At 37.6% G+C, this 14,374-nt stretch overlaps 1 protein-coding gene across 1 annotated transcript in view; it reads right to left on the bottom strand.

Moving 5' to 3' along the window:
- Rdx (radixin) overlaps positions 1-14,374 on the bottom strand; it is a 61,897-nt gene that overhangs the window by 11,813 nt on the left and 35,710 nt on the right. Inside the window, exons 11-14 of the mRNA XM_021641240.2 lie at positions 10,485-10,645; positions 9,109-9,201; positions 6,498-6,740; positions 4,968-5,128 (exon numbers count right to left, since the gene is read on the bottom strand). Of these exons, the coding sequence (XP_021496915.1) occupies positions 4,968-5,128; positions 6,498-6,740; positions 9,109-9,201; positions 10,485-10,645 (658 nt within the window). The remainder of the gene's footprint in view (positions 1-4,967; positions 5,129-6,497; positions 6,741-9,108; positions 9,202-10,484; positions 10,646-14,374) is intronic.

The following is a 14,374-nucleotide window of genomic DNA, read 5'->3' as shown; positions in this document are numbered from 1 at the left end:
GAAAACACATTAAAATGCGGCTACCCTATTAATTGAAATGCACTAAGCGAAGTATGCCAGACACAAATGGAAAAATATGGATGGTACACTTTGGTGAGGTGCCTAGAAAGCCCACAATCCAGAGACAGAAAGTGCCAACAGTGGCTCCCCTGGACTAGAAAGAGCTGTCGTTTAGTGTGCAGCTTCAGTGCACATGATAACGTTCTGCAGATGGATGCTGGTGATGGGTGCACAACAATGAGAACGCGGCACTACCACACTGTACCCTCGAAGTGATTAAAATAACAAGCGTCATCTCCATAAAGTGCAAAACAAAACAGCCTCATAAATATTCAACCAGAAGCTCTTAACTCCACTCGGCTCCCACGTACTCCATATACCAATCAGAATATTCGTCTGGGTTCTCAGATGGGTAAAAGATGAATCTCAAAGTTCCAGACTTAAAGATGCCCTAAAAGCTGAAGCTCCTGGTTTTATTATCCAACGTTTAAAGCTTGACCCATGAAATGGACACTGTAATGAAATCAGAGAATAAGCATCTCCAGGAACCGTGGCCAATACTCATTCTCTTGGCCGCTTATGTCTAGTTTTCATCAACTATCACCATTTAGAACTTAAATGGTTATAAAAAAGGAGCAAAAGCATAAAAGATTCAAATGCTACACTTGAGTTTCATAGGTTTTTAGGATGAATAAAATGAATGGGCAGAAGGAGAAACTGCCTTAGGATTCTAAGAAATGCATGTGTTTTTAGGTCTAAGATAATACACAAACTGAGAAAATGAAAAGGTTAAATATATTGTGACAGTGTGAAAAGAATGTCACAATCCACATCTAATCAGAAAAGTTTCCAAGTCATCTGAACATCCCCAAATCCTTATAGCCTGTTTGCTGCTAGGCATTTAGCTGCAAGATGAAAGGCTAAATAAAGCCAGTGTCATCATTTTCTAGGAAACAGAACCAATGTCATGCATAAATATATATATATATAAAAAAAAACCAATTTAATCAGTTATTTGAAATTACTAGATAAAAATAAACAATTAAAATCTGGAAATAAAAGTAGACTTCAAAGATGGCAGTGGCAGGTTAGCTGTAACCATGGAGGAATCTACACATACAAAATAGCACAAAGAAACAATAGGACCCTGACATTTTAAAAGCAAACCGGTACTGTAACTGAGAAACGTAAATCAATGTAAGAGCTAAGAAAAATTAATATTTGAAGTCTCCTATTTGAAAGACCATGGTCACTCTTCTTTAAGTCCTCAATACAGCAAGCAATTAATAACATTTTTTTATTAAATGAAGGTTATTAAATAAGAATGTGGCACCAGAGTGAGCTCAGGAGCTCCACAGAAGGGCACAATGGTGACCTAAAAGGGGTTTTCCTAGTCATGGGCTTTAACTTAAAGTTCTGTGTGAGATAAATACTTCAGTGCTTAAGGCGGGCTGTATAAGCATGGAGGAAGCTCAGCAAGGCGCTGTGAGGAGGAAACTGTCACGCTTAAGGCGGTGTTTATAAGCTTGAGTCAGAACACTTGGCTCACAGAGCTGAAAGGGCCAGAGGAGACAGCACAGAGGTCAGTCACAGCCTTTTCCACCAGGAAATGGCAGCTCTCAAATTCCTGAAAGATGAGCTCTTTGTGAAGAGATAAGTCTACTGAGGAAAACTAGGAGTTAAGAGTATTTAAATGGAAAGCCAAGGCTGAAAGAATGGTAAGCTTGCACGTTTTGGCTTTTCTACTACATAGAAAACCAGGAGTGTGAATACCTGGCCTATTTGCTTATTTGGCAGGGGGAACAGATAGGGTTGCATATAGCCTACACTGGCCTTGAACTCAGTGTGTGCCCAAAGATGATCTTGAACTCTTGATTCTCTTGCCTCCATCTCCTCAAGTCTGGGATCACAGGGCCACGCTACCTGGCTTTTTGGCATTTTTATGACATAACCCAGAGTCCACTCAACTTTCCAACTGTTTGAGGAGAGCATCCGCAGGTCACGCCTGCCTCACTGGTCTGTTCACAAATTAATGCCAAGTGAGTAATCCTTATATTTTAGTTCAGGTTTTAACTTTTAAAAGAATTCATTGTGAACATATACTTGTGGGTTTAATACTTCTCCTTTTGTTTCTTAAAGCATCGAGGTGATAAAAATTGGAAAAAAAAAGGAAATTATTCCAAACCACAAGAGTAATATCAAGTCACTTTCAATATGCATAACAAAGAAAACAAAGAAAAACCCCAACAATGTGTTGCTTAAAAGTAGTAATTCTGATTCTTAAAAAAAAAAAAAAGGCTCTCTAGATAAAAAGTAAAACATTCTATAAAATGTCTTTGCTTTGCTTTTGAGGATCAGTGAAATCACTACTTACTCTTAGAGTCAAATGTTGGCTTTTAAAGTATTCTAGAATAGAGCTGTTACTGTTTAAGAACGTCTGCTAGGATTTGATGAGAGACCATCTAAAAGGCAATCTACATTTATGGTGACTGGTACCTAACAGTGAAAAGAACACCAGAGACTTAATAGTGAGAGGAATCAATATGAGTGAAACCCTGCCTTCCTTGGGAAAGAGAAAATGGATAGTGCAAAATAAAGCAATGCCTGGAAATTCCAAGAGTTCAAGAGTCCCTATGACCTGTGCAGTGAAAGGCTGGCAAAGAGTAAGTCCATGAGGATGCAAGGTATCACATAGTTCATGGCTCAAATTACAATTTCAGGACATATGGAAGGAAAGCATATTAAATAACAACAGTGGACCTCAAAGACATGAGCTTTTGTCACTTTATTGTTAACCAATGAATATTATCCAAAATTAGAGATGTAATTGTAATTTACTTGTACAACATGAAATTATGCTAATGGGAAATTACCAAATACTCATTAGTGTGTTTTTACATTGCTATATGAACATGTGCTCTCAACTGCTAATGATAAACGTTATAATTGACGCAATCACTATGAAAACCCATTTCGCAAATGGCTGTTCCTGTTTAGAAAAATTCAGACAGCTTTAAAAATGGATTAAACTCACTTTAATCCTAATCTACACATAGACTATTAACAGGAAATATAACTGGTAGCCTCTCAACACTGTAACAACTGGTGTAGCAATGATAATGTACACAATGCAAATAGAAAAAAAAATCACTGAAAATCCAAGGGGACTCAATTCTTTTAGCAATAAAGACTATTGCTCTTTGGAAAAGTGAACGCTCAAAGTATGAACGGTAAGGCCTACCATCTCTCCCTCTCACATTTGAGAAGCAGGAACATTCCCTTGCAAATGATTTTGCAGTATATGCACAACCACTGTACAACAGTCACTTCAAGGTTAACCAGTTATTTTGTCCTACAGAGTTGAAAAAATATATTAAGCCTTTCCTTTTCATAATGTCTGCCCAAATTAAACCTTTTTAAGTCAGCAAAAATCAAAAGCTGCACAAAAGATACTTTCAGACACAAGTTGAATCCACTGTGCATGAAAATTACTTAATAAAATGGCAACTGTAATAGATAAATGTAAGTTTGAGTGCATAATACCAAATGGAAAGTAGCTGAACCACACAGAGAAAACAAGGCTTTCTGTATCTTCAAACTCAGGTGCTTCATGATCAAAGAATATAAAAGCATCTTTCTAGCTAGAAAGACTTCTTCAATAAGACATAATTGAAATGAAATTTGATTTTAGAGATTGCAAATAAAATAAGCAGTGATTTAGAAATCAAATATGCTAAAACGATGTACCTATCCCATAAAGACAAAAAGATGAGACTGCTTCCCATGATGCAAAGGCAATGTCTTTCTCAGAAAGGGCCACTCTACTTCCTCAGACACAGAACGCCCCTTAGGGAATAGCACATAATCTGAACACAAACCAGAGCCCCACAATTCAACAAAAAGGCAGTTACAACATCAGCACTGGACTCTCAAAAGTATCTTCAATGCAGGCCACGACTGAGACTGCATGGGTACAGATATGCAGTGTACACACTGTGTGTGAACAGTCACCACAGGTGTAGGGTGAGGTAGTAGCACTTGCTTGGAATTGATGTCTTCATCTGCTGCCCTTGCAGAAAGAAAGGTCCAGGTTTGTTTTTCAAACAATTAAAATTAGCTATCATCAATTGAACATCTGTGTTTCTAAATCAACCTAAGAACGAAACTTGAATTTTTTTTCAGAGACCACTTACTTGCGGGCAGTGCTTCAGCAATAAATTTCCTAGGAGCAACTGCCTGCTGGCTACCTCTCTGAAGTGGAAGGAAAACCACCAAAGGGTTTCAGGATGTGAAATACCCATCACTCCAGCTGTCAAAGACTGGACTCAAGCAAATGAAAAGCAAACACCCAATAAGGGAAAGAGGGGATTTCTGTGATAATTAACCACCTGCTGCACACTGTGCTAGCCAATGTTCTAACTGTCTTATGATGTAGTCTCCTATACAACCCCGTGTCTACCCCAATACCTCATTTTAAACACCAGAATTACAGCTGTCATGACCGGGCATGAGAAGGCCACACTGACAAAATATGAGAGTGAACATGGAGATGTACGTAGGGTAAACATGGAAAGGGCAAAGAAAACTGAGTTCATTAACTAAACATGAATTGAGATGTCTACCATTATCCTAAGATATACACAGTGCTCAAAGCACACATACACATTTGTCAGACATGGTCATTAGTGTTAATATTCAACTGAAAATGATGAAACAAAACATGAAAAATGTACACAGAGGTGACAAAATACCAATATCCATTCCCTAGACAAAAGAAAAATGACCAAACATGACATCACACTGCCTTAAAGCTGAAGCGCGCCCTTCAGTGTTCTGCTACTGAGCACAGTCAACTGGTATGAGTGCTTTGGCAAGGTGGGATGCATTCCATCACATCTGCACAGGCCTGCTTTTCTCTGGTGGTGGTTCAGCTTACGAAGGACATGTATCACAAGAACAGCTCTCACATTGCTTCAAACTCATCGATGCGCTGCTTGGTGTTGCCCTGTCGAATCTGCCGCAGAGTCTTGTACTTATCACGGCCTGCCTTGACGTTCTCAGCATGAAGAACATCATTCTGTGTCTTCTTGGTTTCATCTCTGGCTTGGGCTAATTCTGAACTTAATGCCTGCATTAAAAACATATTACTATTACTATTGCTATTGCTATTATAAAATTATGCCAATAAAGATGCAAAAATACATGTATACCAAATCTGACTTTTTAATACATTGATCTTTCCACTGTGGAATAGTTTCCTGGGTGGTATGCAAGCTTCTAGTTATTTTTTAATTTATTTTATTTCATGTGCATTGGTGCTTTTGCCTGCATGAATGTGTGTGTGTGTGAGAGCCCCTGAGACAGGAGTTACAGTTATGAGCTACCACTTGGGTCTGGGAATTGAACTTCTGGAAGAGCAGCCAGTGTTCTTAACCGCTGAACCATCTCTCCAGCACCACGAGTTTCTTTTTTTAGTAATTGTGATACTAGGAATGGCCAAGGCCTTTCTTTTCTTTAGTCAACAGCCATGGTATTTTATATATTCTGAACTACTTCAACTTTCTTATCCAACACATGAAACAAATGATCAAGTTCAAGGCAGTCATTTTTTTTTCTTTTTATCTCCCCCTTCTTTCATAAAATTCCATGCACTCTGTCCAAAGTTTGGCCATGAGAAAGACACACATGGTATATACTCACTCATAAGTGGTTATTAGACATCTAATATAGGATAAACATACTAAAATCTATATCCTAAAGAAGCTAAACAACATGAAAGACCCTAGAGAAGATGTTTAAACCTTATTCAGACGGTCAAATGTGATAGACATCAGAAGTAGGAGAAGACAAGGAACAGGACAGGAGCAAGGCAGTCATTTTAAAGGAAAGTTACTATAAGATTTTTAAAGATGGACTTTCCTAGAAATCTTAGTGCAGTTAATGTAACTATCCTTTCTTTTTCTTTATTAAGATTTTACCAACTTAAATATTAGATAATTTCTAAACCATTAACTATCACTAAAATTTCCTGTTCTGACCTAATACTGTACATTTAATAAACTGGTATTTTATAATTACAAAAGATAAATAATTCCAATGATATAGCATTTTAGATAAAGGATGAAGTATCAAGTACTGCATCACTGTTTTAAAGACTAACTTCATTTTACACAGCACTGGAATACTTTCTTTTTGAGCCAGTCTACAATGAAAATGTGACAGTCAGCAAAGCCCCCTGCTAACAGGGTTGTATACAGAAGCAATAAGGGAACGTTACACTGCAGAACAAACACAATCCAGTCACAAGCCGGGACCATGTAAAGAATTTGAGTGCAGGTGGGATGGGGAGGGAAGGAAAGAGGGGACTATAGTTGGGACGCAAAATGAATAAACTGTAATTAATATATAAAAAAAAATAAAATTTAATTAAAAAAAGAATTGGAGCACTTGTGAAGTCGACTTAGATGGAGACTGCACACAGCTTCAGGGGTCAGTACCTGGAGCTGCTTCTTCACACGTTCATTTTTCTGTGTTTCCGTCACCCGCTCCTCCTCGCTTCTGTGGTTCATGACCCCCTCACTGGACAACTCAGCACTGGCCTCAGCATTGTTTTCATCGTGCTCATCATGCTCATTTTCTGTGGGAGGAATGACTGGTGGAGGTGGAGGTGGAGGTGGCGCAGACATCACAGTTTTTAACTCTTCTTTGGTCTTTTCCAAGTCTTCCTGAGCTGCAAAAGCCTGAACATTGAAGAGAAGTTTGTAAAACTGCTAATAAAATATCATTTATTCTGTCTTTGTAACAAAAACTACATTTCAAAGTTATAATAACTGCTTTTAATAAAACCTCCGTTTTTACAGAATTTCAGCATGTAGGAGGCATAAATTTAAAATATATATATATATCTTGATTAAAAATATGAACACAGATTCTCCTTTGTGGCTGTAACTGTTGTGCAAACACTGGAAAAGAACTTAATCTGTGTAACGCTGAAGAGTCTCATACTTAACAGATTACATCTGAATGACAAGCAGAAAATTAAAATAGTCAATGGAGGTCCGTCTGCCATTACTCTAATACAAGGATCAACTAAAATCACTAACCTAATGACGGGTTAACTCAATAGGGTCATCTCACGTGATGCAACATGAAACATCCAAATCACTCATGATTTGGGGGACAGTATTTCCTGGATTGCCTGGAAGAGTCCCACTTTCCAGTCTTGTCCTATGTCCTCTTCAGAACACAGTACCTTACTCTCAAAGGGCTCCTAAACTACAGAGGTCTCCTATGAGAATTCCTTAAGCTTCAAGAGCCAGATTTCAGTTTACAGGAAATACTCAGGATACAAAGATAAAATGAATGACACCATAACAAAGCAAGCAGACATACACATACGCACACACGCATGCACTAACGCACACAGAAGAGCATCAGACCCATCAATTAATCAGTATCAGAAGGTCTACCCTGTGTTAAGATTTAAAACAAACAGAGAATCCATACTCCTGCTTTACACATGGCAAAGCAACCTACCTACAAATTACCAAATTTATTGGTTAAATTGTTAAATCTAATTATAATCTAACATTAAGAAAATTCAATAAAGCTGAATTATATAATAGAAAGATTTGACTTCAAACATATGTAACTATATGCATAAGCAGGAATAGGAAAAGATATACACTAATGTTTTAAAATAATATCCTAGTTTGTAGGACTGTACTTTTATATTATTTTTTGTTGACTTTGTGAAGTTTGTGTCTCTAAAGTTCATAAATCTTCTTTTAAACTGAAATTCCCACAACAAAAGCAGTGTAATAGGGAGACTAGCTGCTTTACCCTTTTTATATTTATATGCAAATTACTTTGAATATACACATGTAATATATCAAAAATGTCCCAACAAAAATCAAACTTCTGTAAAAAAAAAAATTTAAGAGTAGAACAAAACCATTTTATACTATAAAACTACTTTATTGTAGAAAATAAAATCACTTTCCTTGGGGATAAAAACCGTAAATGTACTTACAAGTTGGTATTTTTGAATTAAACTCACTATCTTTTCTGTCCCATCCCCCTACTTACAAGCTGGATTTTGCACTTGTGAATTCTCATTAGAAATATTAGCAGTATCTGCTGCTCCCATAAGACCTGTAGGCAGTTAAAAGTTTCTGGGGAAAGGAGCTCATGAGGCCCACCTCTCCCCAAGGAGCAGGGAGTTAATGGTTGCTGAGAGACATTTTCCTCAGTGGTGTAGCCACTGGCAAGCTGTCCATGTTTCCATAAATAATATTTCATGCTAACAGACTCACTGGACCATTAAAAAGAAAACAATCCAGAAAAAGTAGGAGATATTAAGTGGGAAGAACAAGGGGGTCGGTGAGAATAGCACTGGGACTAGACAGGAGTAACTGGGAAAATATGGTCGGACTATATGATATGCATGTCAAACTACATGGTATACATAATGTCCACGCATATTAAAGCATGCTAACAACAAAAACAAAAGTAAAAAAATCTTACTAGTAGCGAAACTACAACCTCCAACTCAACCTCACCTCCTGTGATTGGCTGTTGTGAGTGTTTCAGTCACCACAAAACTTTAACTCTTCCTTTCCACTCTTATTCTCATTGCTACATCCTTTGGGCATTTAAGCACCCAAAATTCCAATCCCTACTTCACGGAAGTTTTTGTTGTTTTTATAAAAATCACATTTGAATATGCTAATTGTGTTCTGAAATCTTCAGAACCTGCTGTCTACACACACATTCCACCAATTTGCATGCATACAACTTCCTGTTATCTAACTTCTGTGAACTCATCACGCTTGATTTTTAGCTATTTACTGTCCTCAAATCTGTCACATACATTTCTACTTCTTATACTCATTTGATTCTTTTCCATCTCCAACAACCAACACTTCAGCCCTTAATCTGATTCCCCCAAAACTAATTCATTTTTCAAGAGCCAACTTGAATGCTTATGAACTCCCCAGACAACCTCTTCCGCACTGGCCAGGGGCTGAACACACACTGCTCGCACATCAGCCCTAGAAGGCCAGCGCACACACGCCTAAGAGCCAGCACACACAAAACAGCGAGTACTTTGTGCTGCCACTCGGTGGCTTCCTCTTCCTTTTTCTTCTTGGCTTCTTCCAAAAGTGCAATCTTGGCAGTGAATTCGGCAAGTTCTGCTGCCTAAAATTAAAATGTTTATATATTATATGTTGTCAATACTAGAGACATTTATGTGTGTGGTTTTTTTTTTAATACTCTTTTATGTTCAGTCAGTCAAAAACTTTTCAGGTACATGCTTGGGCTGTTTGAAGTCTCTTAGTCTTCCACTTTAAAAAGACAGTGTTTGCTGAAGATCTACTGCTTGTCTGCAGTAGGTACTTAAGATGAGAAAATATAAGGCAAAGTTAAAACATTCTTATTCTATAGATGAACAATTACTTATGCTTCAGGAGTAAGAACTTAAAATATCTAAGAGCTATGTTTTAAACTTTTATCATTAGATATGAATTGTGTAATGTTCTGTAATTTTAAGGGTTCTTAATCAAAAATCTCATCTGATTCTTCTGATCAGTCCTATTTTCAAAAAGAACTGAAAAGCTCAAAAAGCAAAGGACAGGTATGATATCTATCACATACCTGGAATCCAAGCTCTCTTGGAACTTACGAGGTAGGGCAGGAAGATCAAGAGTTCAAAGCTAGCCTAGTTAACAGCAAAACTTTGTTTAAAGCAGGATTCAAAGACATGCAGTAGTATGTATATTCAGAATCTTCTGTGTCATACATACTTTCATTATTTGGAAGTACATTAAATAAACAAAACTCCAACCAATTATGGCTTATGGCTGTCATTCGGGAACTAAACATGCTGTATCGATTTCTCTAAGGCACAAGATGCCCATGTCCTACTGCAAAGCCTGTTCAAAGTCTAGGCCAGTGGTTCTCAAGTTGTGGGCTGTGACCCCTCTAGGGGTGGAATGACCCTTTCACAGGGTTGCCTAAAACCCTGGAAAACAGACATACAATTCACAACAGCAGCAAAATTACAGTTATGAAGTAGCAACAAAAATAATCTTATGGTTGGGGTCACCACAACATGAGGAACCATGTTAAAGGGTCACAGAATTTGGAAGATTGGGAACCAGTGGTCTAAATGAAAATCTTTTGTAGGCCACTGGCTCCATTTAAAAGGAAACCATAACTAGAATATATTACATGAAAGAAAGTCTATTTTCAATTTTTTTTTAAAAAAGTAACTATAAGACACAAAACACAGACTCTTTTATCCTGTTGTTTTTTGTTGTTGTTGTTGTTTTTTTTTTTCAGGCAGAAATGAAATGTCCAGTTTCTTTCTGTCACTTTATTACTGTCCCTATGGCATGCTTTTAGAAGACACTACACTTGAGTTTGTGGTCATGCCACATATTTACACAAGTTTTGCTTTTTCTGAGAATGCACAGCCTTACCAGCTGCTCCTGGTTCTTCATTTGGTCAGCAGCTTGCTTGGCTATTGCGGACTTGGCCTCCTCTGCAGCCCGGCGTTCCTTGTCCAGTCGCTCTGCCTCCTCTTTTGCTCGCTGGCGCTCCTGCTCCAGTTCCAGAGCTTTCCGAGTCTGTTCTTCTAGTTCTGTTGAACGTTTCACCCAGCCCACAAACATGGGTTAATTTCAATCATCCTCATTATGGTAAGATGCCAAAATCTGCATTTTCTAAAGATCAGCATGGGTCTACATACACAAATACTACAACTTTAACCTAGTAAAGAATAATATTTTACAAATTATGTAATTCAAAACTGCAAGGACATGTAAGCCCCTTACAGTTCAAGCTGTGTCAAAAGGCTAGAAGCACATAATTTTCTAAAAATCTCTAATTTTAAGTTTTGACCTGGTGAAATGAGAAAGGCTGGGGGCTTGAATGGAATAATTTAGTAGAGTGCCTGCCTAGATGTACAAGGCCCAGGTTGCAATCCCTAGCATTCTCCAAAAGTAAAGACTGATCTACCTTAGCGAAAGTCTATAAATTACTGCATTTTAAGACCTATGGATAGCTCAGTGGTATAAGCCTGGTCTAGTACACAAGATGCCGTTGGTTCAACCCTTACACCAGGACAAATACACTGTCTTACCTAAACTAAGTACAGGGAAGCAACCCTCATCTGAAATACATGGGGGATTCAAAGTGTTTTGGATTTCAGGTTTGTGAAGATTTTCAATATTTAACCTACATAGTAAAAGAGTTTAGAGCTAAGACTCATTCTAACATGTTTCTTATTTCATTCGTGTTTCATAAGCACCTTATGTGCAGACACTGACCGAAATCTGATGCAGTATTTTTCGTGTGCCTATGCTATGTTTGCGATCCACTGCATGGAATCAAGTGTGCAATTTTTATTAGTGACAATATGTAAGTTCAAAACATTTCAGATTTGGGGGTTTCAAGATATTTATTTTTCTGATAACTCATCAGCAATCTTTGGCTAATTGTAGACATTAAGTTTGAAAAAACAATCTGACACAAAAGCTCTCAGGGACTTACATATATATCCCTTATATCTGGCTGGCTGTCTATACGAATAGATATAATGAAGTGACTGACAAGCACTGTAATCTGTGCATGTATCAGGCATATTTTTTATCCAAGTAAACTGAGTAAGAAAGGAAAATATTATTAACACAAAACATACAAAAAGCCATAGATGACTTCAAAATATTAACTGTAAGCATTATTTTGGCAAATTTTTACTAAGAATTTTGTGAGAGAACAGAATGTAATGTCCTAGGAGACTAAGTGTCCTCTAGAGATGTGAAAGTAAACTGTTTTGACAAAATTTTACTTAACATTCTTCTTAATTTTACTGGTCTTAAAGCTAGCATAAGTAGTTTGAGTTAGAGATTTGGGAGATTTTGAGGATTAGAGTAGAAAAATGACTCTGGTTAATCTTTAAATTCTTGATAAAATGGCATACAAAATCTACGCAGCTACCTGGTTACAAATATAAAAGTTCACTATACAGGGTGCTACCATAGCCTCGTTAGATGACGATTTGTTTTGAATTTTCAGTTAACATTTGGTCAAGTTACCCTAGAATGAGCTTCCCTTATCCTACTTGGCTGACAGAAGCTCCACAGCTCAGGGCTCTACCATTCACCTACAAAATGAGTAAAGAACTGAAAGCAGGTTCCAAAGAAGCATGCTCACCAACACACACTCACCCCAGGGCAGGAGACACATGCTCACCAACACACACTCACCCCAGGGCAGGAGACACATGCTCACCAACACACACTCACCCCAGGGCAGGAGACTCGATATATGTGCCAGGATGGAGGAGTCCTGCAGGCAGTGCTAAGCGCAAAAAGCCAGTGACCACAGCACACTGCACGATTCCTCTCCCTAGCCAAAACAGCCTACATCCCACACAGACAGGTATGTGCAGAGGGAAATGGAGAGAGGGGGCTAGGGAGTTACCACTCAACAGCAGAGCTTCAGCTTTGCAAGTTGGAAAGGGTTATATAGCAGTGACTTTACATCCTTAAGCCACTCTCCAAAATGGGTAGTACACTAAATTTTCATGCTTGCCACAGTTAAAAAAAAAGTTTTATCTCATAACAAAACTCTTAGAAGTTTCGATTACAAGTTAAATTCTGACATAAATATCCCCTAGTGTTATTTTCTATCAGCCTTTTGTATTATCAATTTTTTAAAAGGTAGAGTTGATAGATTTTATATAATTCTTAAATTTATCACAAAAAGCTATCTTTCAAAATATTAAAACAAACACTATACTAGTCTCATCTACAAAGAAAGATTGGGGTTAACTTGTTTGTAGTAGTCCACGAGAGCAAGGGTGAACAAACTTTGGGCCCTGGACCAAACCCAATGCTAATTTATTAACGTTTTATTGAGACATCACCACCAAGCTCACTCACAAGTGAGGCTTTAGTGAGACTCAGACTGTGCAATGTCTAAAATATTTATTGACTTAGACCATAAGTGAGTCAAGACTGGTGAAGGATTTGATTTAAAAAAGAAAAATACCAACTTTTCCCCTCTCTGGTTCATAAAGAGTCTAGAACTTTCCAGCTTAGAGGTGTGGCATAAAGGCAAAGGATATGACATGGCTTACTTAAAATAAACTCAAGATAACGACTGAAAGTCACAAAAATTGTTTACATCCCTACTCATGTCAGATTGGTGTGACTGGTTACAGTATGTAACTGGAAGGCTACAAGGAAAGTTAATGTAAATTCAAACTCCTAAAATTTGAGGAAGCTTCTTGTTCTCACTCATATTTGAACCCCAACATTACATGATTTATAAGCCAAATATCTTATGCCAGAACCAAGTTTAGAAGTTTTAATATTGTAGTAATAGCATAAAAACAAACAAACCTACATGCCTTAATAGACAATATAGCGCAAAACATTACAATTTTTTTTCTCTTTCCTAAAGCAATAGCTTATCAACAACTACATTATTGATTTCCTGGGGAAAGCACATGATCTTAGAAGAAAAATAACAGTTCAATAATCACATTTGTTTAAAAATCATACAAGTAGCTGGGTGTGGTGGTGCACGCCTTTAATCCTAGCACATCAGTCTCATCTACTGAGATGAGACTGATGTGAGATGTGAGATGAGGCAGAGGCAGGTGGATCTCTGTGAGTTCAAGGCCAGTCTGGTCTACAAATTGAGTCTAGGACAGCCAAGGCTCTTGTCACACAGAGAAACTGTCTTGTAAAACAAACAAACAAACAAACAAACAAGACAAAGCAAAAAAAGAACAGTGTAGTGCATTACTGAATGAAAAAATGATAAATTTTCTATAGTAACCTAAGCAAGAATAAAGTTATTAGTTACCATAAAAATATTTCTATGCATAACACATGGAGATATTTTAAAGATACATGAAATGAAATGTAAATGAAAATGTAGGGTGCATGCACATGTATGCACACACACACAAACTGCCAGGCACAATGGTGTGTTCCTGTAGCCCTGGGTACTTTGGGAGGTGAAAGCAGAAGGATCAGTTGACTCCAGGAGTTCAAGGACAGCCTGGGAAATATCAAATATCTCCTCTTAAAACAACACACCCCAGTATATATGTCAGATGCCTCTCTGTGTGACAAGAACGCATTTTCACATGTGCTATGTATTTATTCTGTAAACAAAAAGGTATCTCTTTTCCCCAATAGTGGAATAAAGGCAAAGCAACACATCAGCCTGGGATTAGCATTTTACTGGTCCAGGGGGAAAAAAAAAATTTATATATATATATATATATATATATATATAAAGCCTGGGATTGAAGAAGTACTCATGACTAGGAGGAAAGTTCCTGAAAAGGGGC

Source organism: Meriones unguiculatus, chromosome 1 (genome assembly GCF_030254825.1).
Source record: "Meriones unguiculatus strain TT.TT164.6M chromosome 1, Bangor_MerUng_6.1, whole genome shotgun sequence".
In the NCBI taxonomy this organism is placed as follows: domain Eukaryota; kingdom Metazoa; phylum Chordata; class Mammalia; order Rodentia; family Muridae; genus Meriones; species Meriones unguiculatus.
Note: the sequence above shows the minus strand (reverse complement) of the source record. Positions and strands in the feature narration are given on the sequence as shown.